General features: G+C 38.0%; 2 protein-coding genes across 2 annotated transcripts; both read left to right on the top strand.

The window, feature by feature from the left end:
• Positions 1-4,175: 4,175 nt before the first annotated feature.
• Positions 4,176-5,325, top strand: LOC109975414 (G-protein coupled receptor 4; the record flags this gene model as incomplete). The annotated part of the gene is made up of 2 exons (XM_020625836.3): positions 4,176-4,378; positions 4,461-5,325. Coding segments are annotated over 2 exons (711 nt in total), but the record flags the coding sequence as incomplete, so codon positions are not given.
• Positions 5,326-12,731: 7,406 nt separating this feature from the next.
• On the top strand, positions 12,732-15,969 carry LOC110000404 (G-protein coupled receptor 4-like). Its single transcript, XM_020655668.3, has 4 exons — positions 12,732-12,826; positions 13,661-13,839; positions 14,826-15,007; positions 15,090-15,969. The coding sequence occupies exons 2-4, from the start codon at positions 13,675-13,677 to the stop codon at positions 15,592-15,594; spliced, it is 852 nt and encodes a 283-aa protein (XP_020511324.1). The 5' UTR covers positions 12,732-12,826; positions 13,661-13,674; the 3' UTR covers positions 15,595-15,969.
• The last annotated feature ends 3,172 nt before the right edge of the window (positions 15,970-19,141 follow it).

Here is a 19,141-nt window from a genome sequence, read left to right as displayed (position 1 = left end):
TGTTTTCATGGAGTAATGTTATCTAAAAAAATACTGTCATTGAATGGTAAGATTTAATATTCTACTTGTCTTTTGATTCAGGAATGATGTTTGCTGTCCAAGGTGTTCAGCTACTGAATGAGGAAGAGGAGGAGGCTGATGTCTTGTAATCCAGGTAAATTTGACTTACATCTCAAACACACAAATATATATTTTGCAGATCACCTTCCAGTCATGCAAATGCTTGTATTTGTAATTATTTCCATACAAACAAATTTCCACTTTTTTTCAAATCGACAATGGCTGCATGAAGCATCAATGCTTTTTAGGACCATTACAAAATGTATTTGTATTTTGACTCTTTCTATGTCTCCAGCTGATTTTCAAGCTGAGGACTCTGCTCACCTTCATGTTATTTGGTGCAGTATGGAAGTGAGAAGTATGTCACTAACAGAGCAGGTTTTTTCTGTCTGCCTTTTCTACCCAACAGGACAACTTCAGATTTGGAGAACTTCCAAAAGCACACCCTTATGTATGCAGAGAAGCAGTTTGGTCACAGCCCACCTGTATACAGAACACTGACCTTGCTTACAGCTTTTGATTATAACCACCAGAACCCCCGACTTCCTGCTTGAAACCGTGATGGACACAAGATGTAAGTATCTAGTAGTACAGTTGTCTAACATACAAATGTATTGTTGCTGTTACCTAAACAGTTTTGAAAATATGAAACCTCTCTAATACAAAATAATATTATTGTCCAAGGTCCTGAAGTTGCTGCAATAAAAATCAAAGAGCTGGAGTGTGAACGCCTTGAAAGAGACGAGACTACGGCCATTGATGCAAAAGAGAATTCGAAGATGAACGGGCCTTCCTACAACATAGAGTCTGGTGCTGATGATGAGCAGGCACCACCCAACGCTGAACTTTACTCACATTTCACAGGGAGAAGCTGCTCCTAAACTTTCTTCCTGCCTGTATCTACAACTGTGCATCATCAGAGCTCAAGTCCATCATAACAAAGCTCCAGGATAGTGTGTTTTATTGTGTAAACTGGTCAAAACAAAAGACTTCAAGGAACTCTACATACAAACTCAACCTGAAATGGCACAAAAATACCGAACAAAGCCAGAACAGGTATGTATGTACAAGTCTGTAAGACACATTTTTACACAAGGCAGCGCACCCTGTAGCCAGGATACTGTACTTGGGAAAGCATCTCTGATTTTCCAGACGCATCAGCTTTGATTCATAACTCTGTTGCCCTCTCCCAAGCAGCCATGCTATCATAACACACATTGTCTATATGCTGCAGGCCTATGATGCTGCTCCACTCCGGCTCCTGCTCACTGATGGCGAATTGAAGTTGAATCCTGGAATAAAAGAAGAAAATAAAACAAAAACCTCATACACTTATTACATATACATGGTCACAGACTAGTTATAAAATTGCCCAAACAAGTCGGTATTACGATCCTTCTCACGTCTAATGGGAAAGCAACTATTAGATGACAGAATGAACATCCTTGCAGATTATGTATAACAGATTTAGACATAACGTGAGGCTGCATCATTTCCGGTGTCATCGTTGTCTCACGTTTAGCAGCTTTACCGGGAGCAGAAAGTCAACAGTTATGTCTCCGGTTTGCAAACAAATAGATAAATATATCCATCTTACGTTGTCTCTAAAAAGTTTAGAAGCTTACAAACCGGTAACTAGCATGTATACATATAGCTATTTAGCTACGGCCTATAGATATCATAGTAACAGTTGAATACATATACTCATACTACACATCGGACTGCAGACATCCAGGTTTTATCAAAATATGGTTACATTACTGTACCTTTTGAGTCGACATGGTTCTTTATTCAGCATTCCCACACATTTTCAAGCACTTTATGCTCAGTTTGTGTTCAATCTAATCCAATCCAACTTTATTTGTTAAGCACTTTAAAACAACCACAGCTGACCAAAGTGCTGTACAGAAGAATAAATAAAATTCGTAACAGCTCATATGAGATAAAAGAAAACTAAATGTGAAATACAATCAATTTAAACGACATAAAACATAAGTAAAATGAATAGGCACGCAAATAAGAAATAAAATAAATAAATAAATAAGTTGACGTCTTACTGTGTGTCGAATGATTTCCAGTTGTGGAAGAGGATAAGTCATGTTTGATTTAGTTTAAAGAAAGTGATTAAGTTCTAATGTCTCAAGAGCATAATATTATTAACATTTGGTTTGTCTTTGTCATAAACTGGTTTTCTAGTGCCTTGTAATCCCTTTTGAGCTGGCCGGCTGGGACCCCTTTTGGTGCATGACACATAGAAAAAATAAACTAATTCTACCACAGCTACTACAAATTCTGCTAGTTCTATGATCAAATGTGAAGAAGGTATCTGCTTTTCTTATTTCAAACAGTTTCTGCTTGTGTTGCAATTTCTTCCTCCCTCACTAGATACGTTATCATGCCTGACTCTTTTTTTTCTCACTTCCTGAGAAGAGGTGTGTTATATCATCAGTAACCAAGTGTGTACCACCACTTATCTAAATCACTTTAGACAGTTTGGCTGCAGAGAAACATCAGACATTGGTGCTGGGACTTCATTCAGGTGAGATCTGGTAACTTTAAAATGTCAGTGTTGTGGTCTCATTACAAATACAATTGAAAAGAAAAGGAAGTGCAAACAATCCTGAGAATAAATATAAACGTGATGATATATTAATGATATGTTATTGTTTGGTGGGGGTGGTTACTCTGTTATTTGTTAAAATGACAAGCATGTGTTTGCGGGAAAATGTTTTGCATGTCACACTGCCTGTATCCAAATAAAAAGGGATCATTTAAAAAGTAGAAATAATTTTAGTTTGGCCGATTTTTTTTAACAATCATCAGCTTTTAGACTTACAGAAAAAAACACTGTCTAGTGCTGGTCATTGCTTCATTTATGTCACAGTGCAACACATTTTCTTAAAAACTCCTTATGTCTTGATCTCTTTAACTCTAGGTTTCAATTTGAAGAATGACAGATAACGTCGCCCTCCTGAATGACAGCTATAATTACATCGAATTCGAGTCATACTTCTTGCAGTATGAGTATTACCAAAAAGTCAATTTCATAATGCATGTGGTAACATGCATCATCATCAGTATCGGCCTTCCTCTGATGCTCATGACCATCTATGCTCTTTTCTCTCTGATATGTACATTACATGACTTTATTCATTTACTGTCTGTGCCATGTGTTTGTTGAACAGTCTCAGAATCAGATCAACAATCAGTTTACGAGAGGTAGACAGTTCTTACTGTATTAAAGCAGTGTGCATAGATTAATGTCACATGAGGAGGATGATAAGAGCTAAAAGTCCGGGAGGTGCAGTGGGCTGTCTAGGAGGTGTTCACTGAGTCAGGTTTCAGTGAAACACAGGGAAGTGAATCTGCAAATGTCTGTATTTGTTCTGTCAGGAGCAGCAGTTCGTCCATCTTGTTTGCTAAATAAGTAGATGTTTGCAAGGTAAATGGACTGGAGCACAGTCTGAATTCTCTGCTGCCTCGCAGTTTAATTGCTCCCACTTGCATCTCCCCATCAGCGGTGTCTTCAGCAAATCCCATAGAGATCTGCTGCCCCTCCATATGGATCAGGCTTGGGGTCAAGGTTTCAGTTGACTTTGAGGGTGTGTTGTAAAGTACAATTAATTCATAAATGATTCAATAGGTAATTGGTATTACATAATGTTGCTTTAACTTAAAAAAAGATTAGTTTTGCAGTTGCTCTTAAACTGTGTTCCTTTTCCTTAAACGAGACAAATTGATCAACTTCTTTCTGTGGAATTACTCATTAGCTACTGTGTGCAGCGACCAGAAAATACAGTACAAACATCCATGGTGGGCAGAGGCTGAATCTTAATAACTTTTGTGATCCCTTGTTTATTTTAATTTGGCCTCATCATCAGGTCAAATTATCCAAATTGGTTTATGACTGACAACCAGCAAAAGTAATGCCATTATTATAAACTCCAGCTGTTCTTTGTATTTAATGCTACTTCAAGAATAAAGCAGATTTTTGTGTGCTTACATGCTAAAATGAGATGAATGAAAAATGCATATATGGCTTTTACTGCAATAGTTAGGCAGAAAAAGGTGTTATTTTTGGGAGAAGGATGAGTTCAGAACATGTTTATAACTGATTGTCTTCTTCATATGTTTTCCTGCAGGTACGAAAGGATCATGAGGCTCCAATCTACGTCATCAACCTTCTTATTTCTGACCTCATTCAGCTCTGCTGCATGATCATTCTGGAGACAAAACTGGATCAGACCATTGTATATTTTATCCACTCTTGTGGTCTATGGATCAGTGTTGGCTTCATGGTGTGTGTCTCACTGGAAAGGTAACTATACGTCCTGTAGCTACGTCTGATTCTGACTTATTCTGCACCTCCTCAAAGACAACGTGTCCATCTTTTATTGCAGGTATTTGATCATCGCCCACCCACTGTGGTACCGCTTCAAACGGACCATCAAGAACTCTGTGGTGGTCAGTGTTGTGGTCTGGCTCATACCTCCTGTCTTTTACCTAACTGTGTTTCCCTGGTTTACTTTTGATGTGGCAGGAAGCATCTTCGCCATTTTCCTAATCCTTCCCTTCCTACTGTTCATATTCTTCCTGGTTGGGACCCTCAGAGCCCTCTCTGCTTCCGTCTCCGTCCCCTCTGAAGAAAAACAACGAGTTGTTGGAATTTTGGTCCTGGTGCTGCTCATTTACACACTGCTGTTCCTGCCCGGCACGCTCTGGCTCATTGTAAGGATAAACAAGCCTTACATTACTCTGACTGATCTATCTAACATTTTTGTTAAGCTGAGTCCTCTTGCAGACTTAATTCTGTATGTTTTCTATAGAAAAGCGTCAATTAGTAAGCTTTTTACCACTGTGAACTGTTGCAGAGTTGCCGACACTGACACCAACATATCAACAGTATGAATGTTGACAACATTTTGACAGTAAGCTCGATGGAGGAAGAGAGAATGAGGAGAAAACAGACCAAAATGTACGCTCCCTTTAGAACAAATGTATTTCTCACAAAACTTTATTTGTTTAGCTATGTTGTTATTCTTGACAGTTAAATACACTTTATACTCTTCTTAACTTTCTAATCTTCTGATCAATAAAAGCTTTACCTGTACAATGAAGTGGTTAGCATGTCAGCTTTTAGGATGTGAGAGAAGGTCCTATGTATTGTAAATTTGACAAAATGAAATATTATATCACAGTCTTGCTCATTACATTTTAATAATACTATGACATACAATAAAAAAAATGTCTTTCAAGACAAAAAGAGGAAGTTGTTGACTTTTTCAAATCTAACAGACATTTCATTTTGTGAAGCTCACTGTGTGTTTCCCTTTTATAAACTTTGACTACGCCTAGTTAAGATCCAATCAGGAACGCTAACTGCCAAGAGCATTTCTCATCATGTCAGACTTTTTACTTCAACAATTTGGCTTCTGACAAGCTTTTGGGATAGCTGAAAGATATCTCTTACAGTAACATTAAGGAGTTAATAACTGTTCTCTTTATTATTTTTTTTATAACTTTATTGCCACTGTTTCAAAATAACTAGCAATTAACAGTTACAAATGAGAACAGTATCACCTTGAGGTTGGGCTTCATATGACATACATGTTGACATAAAAGAGATGAGTATCTCAGCATTTAACAGACTAGGGCAGCTGCAATATCCTGCACTGACTCAAACACACCACCCACCACTGTCACACAGACAAAGTGCATGATGAGGACCTTGATGAGAGTGATGTAATACTTTTTTCAAGAAGTGGGCACTGATGTAGAAAAATTTAAATGATAAAACATGAAAACAGCCTTGAACACAAGAGTACACTCAAGGAAAGATCTCCATAAGAGCTGCTACTACAAAAATGATCACCACATCTATTCAGAAACACTTTATCTCAGACTGCTATACATGATCTGCACATATGCTTGAAATCTGATTATCTGGCTGGATACAGTCAGAGGACTTATTATAAGTAATGTTTAACAGACACTAACAGACCATCTACACTATACAACTTATAGTTATATACTAAAGTATTCTTTGACATATGTCATCATGCTTCAAAGAACTCCCAAAGTCACAAAAAGGCATTTCTTAAATGCAGAAAATTGAGAGGTCAAAAAGCTTCCTCTGAACACTCAGAAAACACCTAGAAAGCTGCGCCATCAGAGTTGGTGAGGCCACTTCAAGTAAGCAACCCAAACTAGACACTGCCATCTAGTGAAAAGTCTCCACATTGCAGATTATATGGCTCAGCTTTTAACCCTTAAGACTTTATATAAAAAGAAAAGACGAGAAAATGATGAAAGGTACAAGGCTTTAATTTGAAAATATCCAGTGTTTGTGAAAATTGTGAGATTCTCATAAAGTCAGCTCAATTTTGGAAAATTTATGAAATTAACTTGAATTACTAGGACAAAACTGGAGAAATACTATGGAGAGAGAGAGAGAGAAGGGATGTACTTTTGTTCAAAGTGCAGTCCTCTAATACCACCTCCTCTGTACACCACAGGATGGCGCCTGTAACACACAACTCCAATAAGTAAACAGCCCACCGACATTTAAATAATACTCTGAATTACACAAGTTATCATCTCACAAACTCTGAATCTAGATAGCACGCCATTAGCTTTGTGGCCCATAGCTGTTAAAAAAGCATGTGAGCTAGGCAGAATTTTTGACGTTAAAGTCACTGTTATGACCTTATTATGTCTAGGGGAACTAAAGGAGTAACATAATACATTTGTGAAATAAAAAATAACAGGGAAAAATACTGCCAAAGCTTTTAAAGTAAATACTTACAACTGTTTCTATACAATAATGATAATCTATGTACAAAACCATTTCACACAGAAATATGTTAATAAAATAAAATAGTTCACAGAAAAAAAAGAAAAGGAATAAACACCTAACTGAAAGCAAAAGACTTCAGTGTAGAGGAATATTTTTTTCTTTAGCGTGAGGCCATGGAAGAAGCAAGATAAAGCCCTTTGATATCTTCAGAATCAGTTTTTTTTATGGATGCATTATGTGTCAGACTGTTCAGGCCTCCAAGTTGTTTATACAACCTGACATCTTGTTGGGCATTAACCGATACACAGAATAACTTCAGTAACACAATTTAAGAAAGTGCAGAAAGAATAGTTTTAAAAATATATTTTTCAGTAAAGGTACCGGAACATTCTTGTAGTTGTGCTCCTCCTGTTTAATGTCCCGTTGGGGGATGGAGAGGCTCATATGTCTGATAAAACAAACAAGTGAAGCCTCATGCATTAGTTCATCAAAGTTTTCCCTCCACTTCTTTTTATTGATTGCAACAACATTTTGATAATTTCATTATTTCTTCTCATACTTCTGTGCACTTGTGCAACTTGTGTGCAAGGGAGACATTAGATGTATGATTTGTTTTGTGTTACTTTATTTTTGGCTTGGCAGACCGTGTATTCATAAACAAATTGTTAACACACACAAAATGTCATGTCTACAGTAAAGTATAGTTTCTTTCTCCTGTTATTTTCATGTTTTATGTCTTGTGCTTCCTTAATGTTGATACTTACCTTGGCCCTTTCCGAATTGTCACAGTTCAGTATGCAGTGCGTACTTTTCAGTAGGTAGTTTCAGTATACTGAACTTTTGTGGTCATTCAGTAGGCATTTTTTGGGTCCACCTCAGTATACTGAACATTTCAGTATGGATACTAACCTCCAGGTTTCATGCAGTATGGATCGGATGCATCCTTTCAGGAAATGAATTGTAATTTTACCACCCACAATGCTGTGCGAAATTAAAGAAAAACGTCACTTCAAGTGCGCCTCCAAATCAAAACAAACGAGCGTGGATTAGTGAATCAATGTTTAATCTAGAGTTAAAGTCCCTACTGAAATTGCTACTTTTAATTAACAACAGAAAATGTAACAGATTTATGCATTATTATAAAACCTTTCCCCCTCAATTTAAATAACGATTTCCATATTTATATTTATATATATATTTATTCCACATATATGTGTCTTTATTGGTTTATTTTACTTTATAATATTGTCTTTCATTCATACTTTACTGTATGTACTGTATGTTATTTTATTATTTAATCTGTCTTTTACGACTGAACAGTAGATACTAAGAGTATACAGCACGGATAGTAGGTGTTGTCTAGGAAATTTCCTATTCAATCTGGCAGTAGGCAGTAAACAGTATCTACTATCCGTGCTGTATACTGTTTAGTACCTACTATTCAGTAGGCGTGCACAGTAGGCAGATATTTGTTCCTACTTTGTCTGATTCATTCAGTAAGGAATTGGCGTCGTTGACGTTACCCGAACCGGCCGCATTCACCCGTTTTTTTTTTGTTTGTTTGTTTAGCTTTATTCAAGAAGAGTAATGCGCATAAAGTACAAATGAAAAACAATAATATACAGAATATAAAGTAAACCAGTAAAGACACATTTAAATAGTGAAATCATTATTTAAATAGAGGGAAAAGGTTTTATAATACTGCAGACATTTTTTACATTTTTTGTTGTGAACTAAAAGCAGCGATTTCAGTCGGGTTAAAATCGGGTTAGGTTTAAATTAATCTATGCTCGTTTGTTTTGATTTGGAGGCGCACGTGAAGTTACAATTTACGTTTTGCACTCTCTATGTTTTTCTCTCTACTGAAAAGTATGTACTGCCTACTGAACTGTGGGTATTCGGAAAGGGCCCTTGTGTCTCGTTTCAGATCCTTTGCTTCCTGCCCTTCCGTCTGTTTTCTCCACTCCCCTTGAACATTTAGTCTCTGCGTTCCCCTCCTTCTGTGCCAGTTCCCCTAGTTCCTTAGTGACTACGTTCCAGCATTCTTGTGTATTTTTCAATTTGCAATAATATTTAAAATTGCAGCATTAGTTACAAAACAGGACTTTGCATGGACACCATGTTGTTGTTAACTGTAAGTTAACATAGGACCAAAGTCCTACTTACTTATCTTGTCTCGGACTGAAAACAGCTGTTCTTACTGAAACTTTGGCTATGAAAAGGCTGCAAATGAGCTTATTTGATGAAATGATGAACTTGCATGATTCTTGCTCTGCGATAGTTGTGTTCCTTTTTATAATTTTTTTGTCATTCGCTGACAGTTGTTGACCTCACTCATCAATATAAAGTAATATATAATACGTACTGAGACTGCTTTTATTTTCCATTTATGCTCCATCTATCCATCCGTTTTCTTCAACCCATTTGCATTAAGCTTTGCATCCCGCCCTCATTTTCCCCTGAGATGGGATATCTTTGTATTTCTAAGCCTGACAAGGAGCCTCTGATGACGCAAAAATCATCATTTTGCGTCATCGGCGGCTGTTGTGGTTAGCAGGGCTGAAACTACATCGCTAGTTCTTTATATTTTCAATGGAAATGGATGAAGGGGATTTTGATGGTCTTGTGCTCGAAACGGATGTTCGTGGTTATCTCTACAAACCGCAATATAGCGGAGAGGCAGCTGCTGCTGACAGGCGGGTGTTATGCCTCGGCTGCTGCGGTGAGGACGAGGAACCCTAGGGCGGCTCGAGCTGGGGCGGACTGGTAGTGTCGGTGCTCTCACTGTTTGCCTAAGGACACAGACATAGAGTCCGTTTTCTGACAGGAATTTCCAAGATGCCAATTCCTTCTGGAAGAAATTTTGTAATCAGTTGCCGTATGTGTTGAAGTAAATGTCTGTAGAGGACCTCACTGGGAGTGGCGTGCAGTGCTGTGCAACGGGTGAAGTATCCCTTTAAGCTTATCCCAGCACAGGGCGGGCCTCCCACGGAGACAAAGGAGTGGTCAGGGCCTCCAACGAGTAAACAGGAGTCGGCAGGACCTCCCATGGAGACACAGGAGTCTGCCGTACCGCCGTGGGTCAACCAGGAAGACGCTGCAACAGTGGGCCAGAGGAGCTCAGCAGGCACAGGAGGCTGACGGCACTCAGTAGGCACAGGTACAGGGGGCCCATCGGTGCTCTCTGCCGGGACAGGGTGCAGCAGACTCCGCTTGCTGTGGAGATGGGAGATGACCTCGGCTCTTCCTTCTTTGGCCTCCACGGGTTTCATGGACAACTGTCGTTCGCATCCCAAACCAAGGAGACTGTTCAATTTCCGAGTTCTTTTTTTTTAATTTCAAAAGAAGCCAATTTTGGTCCTACGTTCGTTAGCAATGAACTCCTGTCATGTGTTACTCCTGAATGATGACTCTGTATCATCTCAGTATCACAGTGAATACTACTACATTTAGTTCTAACAGCCGCTAAAAAGCTCTTAGTGTTAAGGTTGACGGCCCCGCACAAGCTTGAGATAAAGCATTGGACTCTTTTACTACAGGACATGATTTCCTTGGTACTTTCATGGGTTTTTGATTGCGTAACACACCAGCTACATTTCAACGGCTGATGAACATGGTTGTGAATAGACTTGAAGGTTGTGCTGTTTACCTTGATGATGTGGTAATATATAGTAACACCTGGGAAGATCAAGTCAAATACGAGCTTTGTTTGAACGTCTAGCTGATGCAAATATGACTGTGAATCTGAAATCTTGGTAAAGATGTTAGGGTCATGTGAGGCCAGTTGATGCCAAGGTTTAGTCGGCTAATGCCTTGTCATGTGCACATTTGTAACTCTCCGTTACTTTCAAAACATCGTCATATCTTTTTGTTACAATCGTCTGCAGTCTTTTCTTTCCGTCCTCTTAAACTGTTGGCTCCAAGGCGGCCGAGGTTGGAGATGCTGAGTCTGACAGGGGAGGAGTTTCAAGAGTGAGGACAGTTTGATTGGAGTTGTTGTGAGAATTAAAAATCTTTCAACTTAAACATTAAAATTCTAAAGTGTGTTTGTAGATAGATGCTAAGTATGCATACTCATTGTTAGCTACCGATTGTTAACTTAATTATTGTCTTTGACCAGGGGGAGGGGGAGGGGGGGCTGTGACAGCCTCAGGTTTGGACCTCTTCCTGTTCCTGTTCGGCCTTCCTCTTTGCTGGCTGTGCTCTCTTTCCCTGCATCTCAGTTCTCTTAAATACTGTCTCCTCGCTCCTCGGCCGAACTGGAAGTAGTTCTAGACTCGCCATGTTAAGGAAAGTCCCAAAGCTCATATAAGTAAAAGGAGGATAGAGGAGGGAGATCTGAAGAGCGAGGCTACACAAGAGCTGACTTTACGGAAGTCTTTTTACTGACAGACACGCCCCCTTATTGAAGAACACTCACTGATTAGATGCTGCAGCGTATCTGACTTCAATAAAATTTTTCGACAGTTCAATAACGGAGAAAAGACAGACACTGAAAAGATGCTAAACGGACACATCGGATATTTAAACAGACTGTAAACATCTGTCAGTTTGTGAAGAGTCGGTCTGTGATGAACTGGGATTAAAAAAAAGTGTTTTACATGAAGATTTACAACAAAATATTAAGAACAAGTTCTATATAATCAATATAATGGAGTTCGCTTGTTTCATTTATTATGATGAGAAGGACAGGCTGATAGAGTGGAAGTCTGTCAGTCAGAAACACATTTTATGTTAATTGTTATTTACGTTAATAAAGTTTCATAAAAGAGTGATCATTAATGATCTTCCTGTTTGGAAAATGTTTTGTGTTCTGTTTCCCCTATAATTTAGAACCTAATAATTAGTTTTCAGTGTTTGCATCTCTGGTGGGAGGGACTAAGATGCAAGGTGAGGGGGCAAGTGAGGGATGCATGAATGCAACCAAGGGAACTGAGACGTACCCCTTGTTGCAGGTAGATGTGGGTGGAGTCTGAGAGGACACTGTAATGCAACACACCTGAGCAGGCTGATTTCAGGAGGCTATAAAGCAGACCTGCTCAGTATTCTTACTCTCTTCCCTAGCCTGCAGACTGGTTTTAGCATTTGTTTGTTTTGTATTGTGTTGGAGATCTATACTTATTCATCCTCACACACTAACACACAAACTGACTTCCTCACAAGCATATCACCTTGTAATTTATATATTCAATTAATATATTGTATAATTTTGCCGTCTATGTGTGGTCTCCCTCATTTGTCGCAGACTGATGAGCTAGGTTGTGACACCGTGAAGAGCAAATGTGCAGACAGCTTTTCTCCACATTCAGACACAAAAAATGAGCAAACTGCACAGAGCAAGACAGCTACTGTATGTGGGCGTCTAAGCATCAACATATCTTTTGTGCAAATTCTTTTGTGGATTGTGTGCTTAAAAGGGGCAGATTATGGGTACTATTCCTGCCCGATTGATGGTGCTATTGGAGCCTGATTCAATAACAATGGATTGCGCTAAGCCTTTCATGCTCAGTTTGTATTAAATGATTTCCAGTTGTGGAAGAGGATAAATTATTCTTTATTTAGTTAAGATATAGCCCAGGCACATGGAAGTATTCATTTTAGGTTTGTCATTGATTGACATTAACTTGTTTCTTGTGTCTTGTAATCCCTTTTGAGCTGGCCGGCTGGGCCCCCTTTTGGTGCATGACATAAAAATAAACTAATTCTACCACAGCTACTACGACTTCTGCTAGTTCTATGATGTAAAGAAGAAGGTATCTTCTTTTCTTATTTCAAACAGTTTCTGCTTGTGTTGCAATTTCTTCTTCCCTCACTAGATACGTTATCATGCCTGACTCTTTTTTTTCTCACTTCCTGAGAAGAGATGTGCTATATCATCAGTAACTAAGTGTGGACCACCACTTATCTAAATCACTTTAGACAGTTTGGCTGCAGAGAAACATCAGACATTGGTGCTGGGACTTCATTCAGGTGAGATCTGGTAACTTTAAAATGTCAGTCTTGTGGTCTTATTACAAATATACAATTGAAAAGAAAAGGAAGCACAAACAATCCTGAGAATAAATATAAACGTGATGATATATCAATGATATATTATTATTTGGTGGGGGTGGTTACTCTGTTATTTGTTAAAATGACAAGCATGTGTTTGCGTGAAAAATAAGACACAAAAATGTAACGTAATGAAATAAATATCTTGACAGTTATTTGAAAATAAACTTCTTATTTTTTAACAAATTAAAAAAAAAAAAAATTTCTCTTAATAAAATCACACATTGTTTCCTTGTTCTTTGTTCCAAACCAACATAACTCACTGAGATGTATTTCTAGAAATGTTTTAATTTTCCAGGAAATGACAGCAGCTGAGGTGTGAAGAAGAGTTTTGTGGTTATCTATGAAACTCTCCCTGCGACTTAGAGTTAAATGATCTAATGACATAGATGAATCAGATGCAGAATCAGGGCAGCGGATGAATATCCAAGACCCATTTATTTACTTTCAATTAGCAGATTGTGATATTTGAAATGTCTGAAAAAACACTGTTGAGAGGCATTATGTTTGGATTTGATATGGCTGTTTCTTAACCAAAAGTAATACTGTGTTTGGTTACAAATGGAAAATAAAAAGATTAAAACGTTTGATCAACTAAGAACATTTGCCTGTATCTAACTCAAAAGGCATAATTTAAATCATAAAAATTAATATAAAAAATAGTTTGACTAAACTATTTAACAATAGTGCTGGTCTTTGCTTCATTTATGTCACTATGCAACACATTTTATGTCTTGATCTTTTTAACTTTAGGTTTCATCTGAAGAATGACAGAGAACTACATTAACGTCACCTTCCTGAATGGCAGTAATGAATACATCAAGGATGAGTATTTCGAAAAAGTCAAATTCATAATGCACGTGGTAACGCGCATCATCATCAGTATCGGCCTTCCTCTGACACTTATGACCATCTATGCTCTTTTCTCTCTGGTATGTACATTACATGACTTTATTCATTTACTGTCTGTGCCATGTGTTTGTTGAACAGTCTAAGAATCAGAATCGAACGAGAGGTAGACATTTCTTACTGTATTAAAGCAGTGTGCATGGATTGATGTCACTTTATGAAGATCCCATTGGTGTTGTATGTAATTTAAGGATTATTTTGGGGCTTTTCATGCCTTTATTTTTTAGATATAGTTGACGAAGCCAAAAATCAGGGAGAGAGAGAGTTGGGAACGACATGCTGGCATGCAGCCACAGGTCGGATTTGAAACCGGGCTGCATGCACTAACCACTTTACTACATGCGCCACAGGATTTGGAACTTTTTTCCTTCAAGCTCACAGTTGTAAAGTGACCAAAGTTAATTCAGTGTAAAACAAAATAAACCTCTGTTAGCACACTACTCTAATTATTTGGAGGAGGTAAAGTTGCAAAAACAAACGTGACACTCTCCCTGAAATACAGGTGCAAATGCTGCAGCAAACCTGTTATGTCATTGATGCATCTAGAAGCTGTTTACTCCATTATACCATGATATAGTTATTAGTTGTTTTCTCTATAGCTCTGGACCCTTGATATCTCAGGATAACAATACTGGTTTTCACTAAATTCAATGATCACATTATCTTGAGATTTAAAGCTTCTGATAGACCAGACTCCAACACGCTTTCAGTGCCTACACCTATTTCTGTTCGTTTTATGCTTTTGCAACTCTGGGGATAGATAAGTTGAGATCTCAAGAAAATAACCAAATAACAGAAAACAGTTTTAATAAAAAGTATAGCTGCATGTCTGCAGATATACCAATGTATCATTTGTGTTACATCTTTGACAGCACAATGAGGGATGGATGAAAAATGCATATATGTCCTTTACTGCAATAGTTGGGCAGAAAAAGGTGTTATTTTTGGGAGAAGGATGAGTTCAGAACATGTTTATAACTGATTGTCTTCTTCATATGTTTTCCTGCAGGTACGAAAGGATCATGTGGCTCCAATCTACGTCATCAACCTTCTTATTTCTGACCTCATTCAGCTCTGCTGCATGCTCATTCATGAAACAAAACAACATGAGTCTCATACCATTGTATTTTATTCTTACTATTGTGGCCTACTGACCAGTGTTGGCTTCATGGTGTGTGTCTCACTGGAAAGGTAACTATACGTCCTGTAGCTACGTCTGATTCTGACTTATTCTGCACCTCCTCAAAGACAACGTGTCCATCTTTTATTGCAGATATTTGATCATCGCCCACCCACTGTGGTACCGCTTCAAACGGACCATCAAGAACTCTGTGGTGGTCAGTGTTGTAGTCTGGCTCATACCTCCTGTCTTTTTCCTCACAGTGTTTCGCTGGTTTACTTTTGATGTGGCAAGAAGCATCTTCGCCATTTTCCTAATCCTTCCCTTCCCACTGTTCATATTCTTCCTGGTTGGGACCCTCAGAGCCCTCTCTGCTTCCGTCTCCGTCCCCTCTGAAGAAAAACAACGAATTGTTGGAATTTTGGTCCTGGTGCTGCTCATTTACACACTGCTGTTCCTTCCAATCACGATTTTGTTCCTGAACAGGAACAGATCTGACAGAACTCTGACTGACCTAGCTCTCATGTTTGCTAAGCTGAGTCCTCTTGCAGACTTAATTCTGTATGTTTTCTTTAGGAAAGCGTCAATTAGTAAGCTTTTTACCACTGTGAACTGTTGCAGAGTTGCCGACACTGACACCAACATATCAACAGTATGAATGTTGACAACATTTTGACAGTAAGCTCGATGGAGGAAGAGAGAATGAGGAGAAATCAGACCAAAATCCACTCTCACTTTAGAACAAATGTATTTCTCACAAAACTTTATTTGTTTAGCTATGTTGTTATTCTTGACAGTTAAATACACTTTATACTTTTCTTAACTTTCTAATCTTCTGATCAATAAAAGCTTTACCTGTACAATGAAGTGGTTAGCATGTCAGCTTTTAGGATGTGAGAGAAGGTCCTATGTATTGTAAATTTGACAAAATGAAATATTATATCACAGTCTTGCTCATTACATTTTAATAATACTATGACATACAATAAAAAAAATGTCTTTCCAGACAAAAACAGGAATTTGTTGACTTATTAAAATCTAACAAACATAACATTTTATGAAACTCACTGTGTGTTTACCTTTTATAAACTTTGACTACGCCTAAGATCCAACAAGAACGCTAACTGCCAAGAGCATTTCTCATCATGTCAGACTTTTTATTTCAACAATTTGGCTTCTGACAAGCTTTTGGGATAGCTGAAAGATATCTCTTACAGTAACATTAAGGAGTTAATAACTGTTCTCTTTATTATTTTTTATTGCCACTGTTTCAAAATAACTAGCAATTAACAGTTACAAATGAGAACAGTATCACCTTGAGGTTGGGCTTCATATGACATACATGTTGTAAAAGACACAGCCCCACACAGGGGGAGAACACATTTATCAGCATTAGCACCAACAGGTTTATTCATTTACACATTTGGTATACACATATAAACATGTAGACATCATCTGCATAAGCATACACACACATAGAGTGACATATACGTACCTACCTACCTACAGATAAATACAACAAAAAGATCAAACAGAAAAGTCATAAGTGAAGTTGTCAGCAACTGCTATCCTTCTCCTTTTGAAAACAGGCAGTCTCAGTTGTAGCTGGGCCGTCATTTGTTCCATTGTGTACATAATGTTAGATTTTTTTGGTCAAGCAAGGGGGGGGGTAAGGGCTTCATCCAGTTAATAGCACCTGTTCTCTTTAAAAGGGCCCCATGTTGCGTTTAAAAATAATAATAAGTCATGTCCTCCATGATGAAATTATGTTGAAAGGTTACATGTGAATGTTTGGTAATTATATAAGAAGAAGATGAGACGATAACAAAAACAAATATCAGCTAAATATCTACATCAGGAAATGCATGTCATGATCTTCATGTCCACTGTGATATCAGTTCTGAGAAGTAGGCTCTCAGGAAGTTGTGTGTGTCAACAGTTCACGTGTTTGTTTTGTTGAAGATCCTTATTAACAACACACTACTGGTTCCAATGAGCTGCTTCTTTGGTGAACTCACTGCACAGATAAGGTTATGATGAGTTCAAATCATCAGGCGTGAATGTAAACATGTTCCTAAACATTTAAATAAGGGACACCATGTTGTTAACTGTAAGTAAACATAGGACCATAGTTGAGTCAAGTTTATTTGTATAGCACATTTAAAACAGCTTCAGCTGACCAAAAAGACAAAATTGGTATAAGGCAATTATACCAATGCTTCCACATAGGTGACTGGTATCGTACAGTACTGAGATGAGGATTTGGCAGCAGCATAATGATATAACTATGAGAATCATTCAGGCGACAGATACATTTGTGCATCAGATTTCTCAACACAGCCTGGAACGTGTTGACTCCTACATTACAAAACATTTCACTTGCACTGCCCCATCTTGTTTTTTTAAGCAATATACGCATACAATCATTATAGGCAACCTGGAGCTTCTGGATGCTTGCTTTCTTAAACTTGACCCACAAGGGAGCAGTATAAAGAGGGGTACAGTAAGGTTCACCTTAACTGTATCTGAACACTGAGAAAACTTTGTCTGTGTCACTATTGACAATATTACCCACTTTGTAAGGGTCACTTTTAACGCAATTAAATAGAGTAGAGTAATGTTGCCTCCATAACTCAGCTATGTTATCAGCTCCAGAGACTCCCTCTATGTGACATGGTAGCGGTGTACTATTCCTGTTTAGAGCGCTCACGTCCTTCCAGAAGCCAGAAACATTGTTACCAAGGAGCTTTTCACCCATAGAGTCCCCTCTCAATGCTTGCGCATGTTTGTTGCGCACAACACAATCAAACATGGTACAGACGTCCTTACAGTGAGAGCTACTAATACAATTCACATTAGAACACAAAATAGCCTCTTTGGGTACATATACATCACTCAATAGCACATCAGTTCTAGTATAATAACCTATCCTCATTTGAGAGCTTGGACCAATCCAGTTTAGCCTTACAGGCATTTTTAACCTCCAGAGACATCATCATACATGCCTCATACACAAGCTCTATTGATTGAGTGCTGATGCAATGGTCAAGCCATGATGTTGTGTGCCAGGCCTCGCTTATGTAGGTATAGCTATCAGCAGGTAGAAGCATTTGACCGGATAAAATAAGATTGCTATCATCACACAACTGTAGCATAAGCTTGGCAAACACGGAACTTTTGCCTGAAATTTCAGCATTCAGATCACTTGTGGAGTGATTATCAGAAATAAAATAATTTATTTAAAAAAAGTCTATTCAGGTCATCTTCATTATGTTGCGACTCATAAGGTGTGTATACATTGAGGATACTAAACTCCTTGTTATTAATTTGTATCAGCACAGCAAAACACCAGTCAACTTCAAGCCTGATGACATTAATGACAGAGTCCAGCTTTTTGTGCCAGAGGATAGCCAAATTGTCATTAAAAGAGTTAAACTTTCCCAAATCCTGCTTTGGTAGAAAAGTTTCTTGCAAACATAAGATGTCACGGTTTTGCAGCAAATTGTCCACCACTATTTGTAGCTGCTTTCGCCTGTGCTATTACCCAGGCTGTTTTACACCACAGTCTCAGCCCATACAACTTTGAAACTAAGGATATCTGTGTGTCCGATGATAAACTGCTTTTATTTAGCTTAGTGTTATCATTTTTACCTGCTGTTTACCAATATCTCGTCGTGTTTTTACACCTTTATCAGCTCGTCAATTTTCTGATCTTTTTATCCCTGCCTCTTTAAATGCTTTTAATTCAAATTTTAAAATGGAGGACCTAGTCTTCAATTTTTACAATATCTGTAGGACCACCTGGGTTTCACTTGCCCCGTACAAAATCAGAGATTCTTATAAAACACAGCAGCCCTGGCTTAATGATGCTGTTCAAGAGGGGACTGTAGAATAATTTTATTGATGCCTCACATGAGACATGCAAGACATTTTAAAAGTTTTTACAAATAAAACTCATGACATTAGGCAACAGATTATCTTGCCTGACATTGTTTTACATTTACACAGACACATTTCTTATTATTATTTAAGCAATTTTAATCCTATTCCTATTCAAATTCAGATTTTTTCAGATATTTTATCTTTTATGAATCTAACTATGTGCAGCCTTGACACCATACCGATTAAATTTCTCAAAGAAGTTATGGACACGGTTGGGCCCAGTATCTTATCGATTATTAACAGCTCATTTTAGCTGGTCATTT

The sequence above is a fragment of the Labrus bergylta genome, chromosome 10 (assembly GCF_963930695.1).
Source record: "Labrus bergylta chromosome 10, fLabBer1.1, whole genome shotgun sequence".
In the NCBI taxonomy this organism is placed as follows: domain Eukaryota; kingdom Metazoa; phylum Chordata; class Actinopteri; order Labriformes; family Labridae; genus Labrus; species Labrus bergylta.
The sequence above is the reverse complement of the archived record's forward strand: the minus strand, read 5'-3'. Positions and strand labels throughout refer to the sequence as shown.

What these genes read in the sequence shown, in the direction of transcription:
- LOC110000404 (XM_020655668.3), top strand. Translation starts at nt 13,675, where the DNA reads ATGACAGAGAACTACATTAACGTCACCTTCCTGAATGGCAGTAATGAA. An exon ending in TCTATGCTCTTTTCTCTCTG is followed by an intron (nt 13,840 to 14,825) that starts GTATGTACATTA and finishes GTTTTCCTGCAG; the next exon opens with GTACGAAAGGATCATGTGGC. An exon ending in GTGTGTGTCTCACTGGAAAG is followed by an intron (nt 15,008 to 15,089) that starts GTAACTATACGT and finishes CTTTTATTGCAG; the next exon opens with ATATTTGATCATCGCCCACC.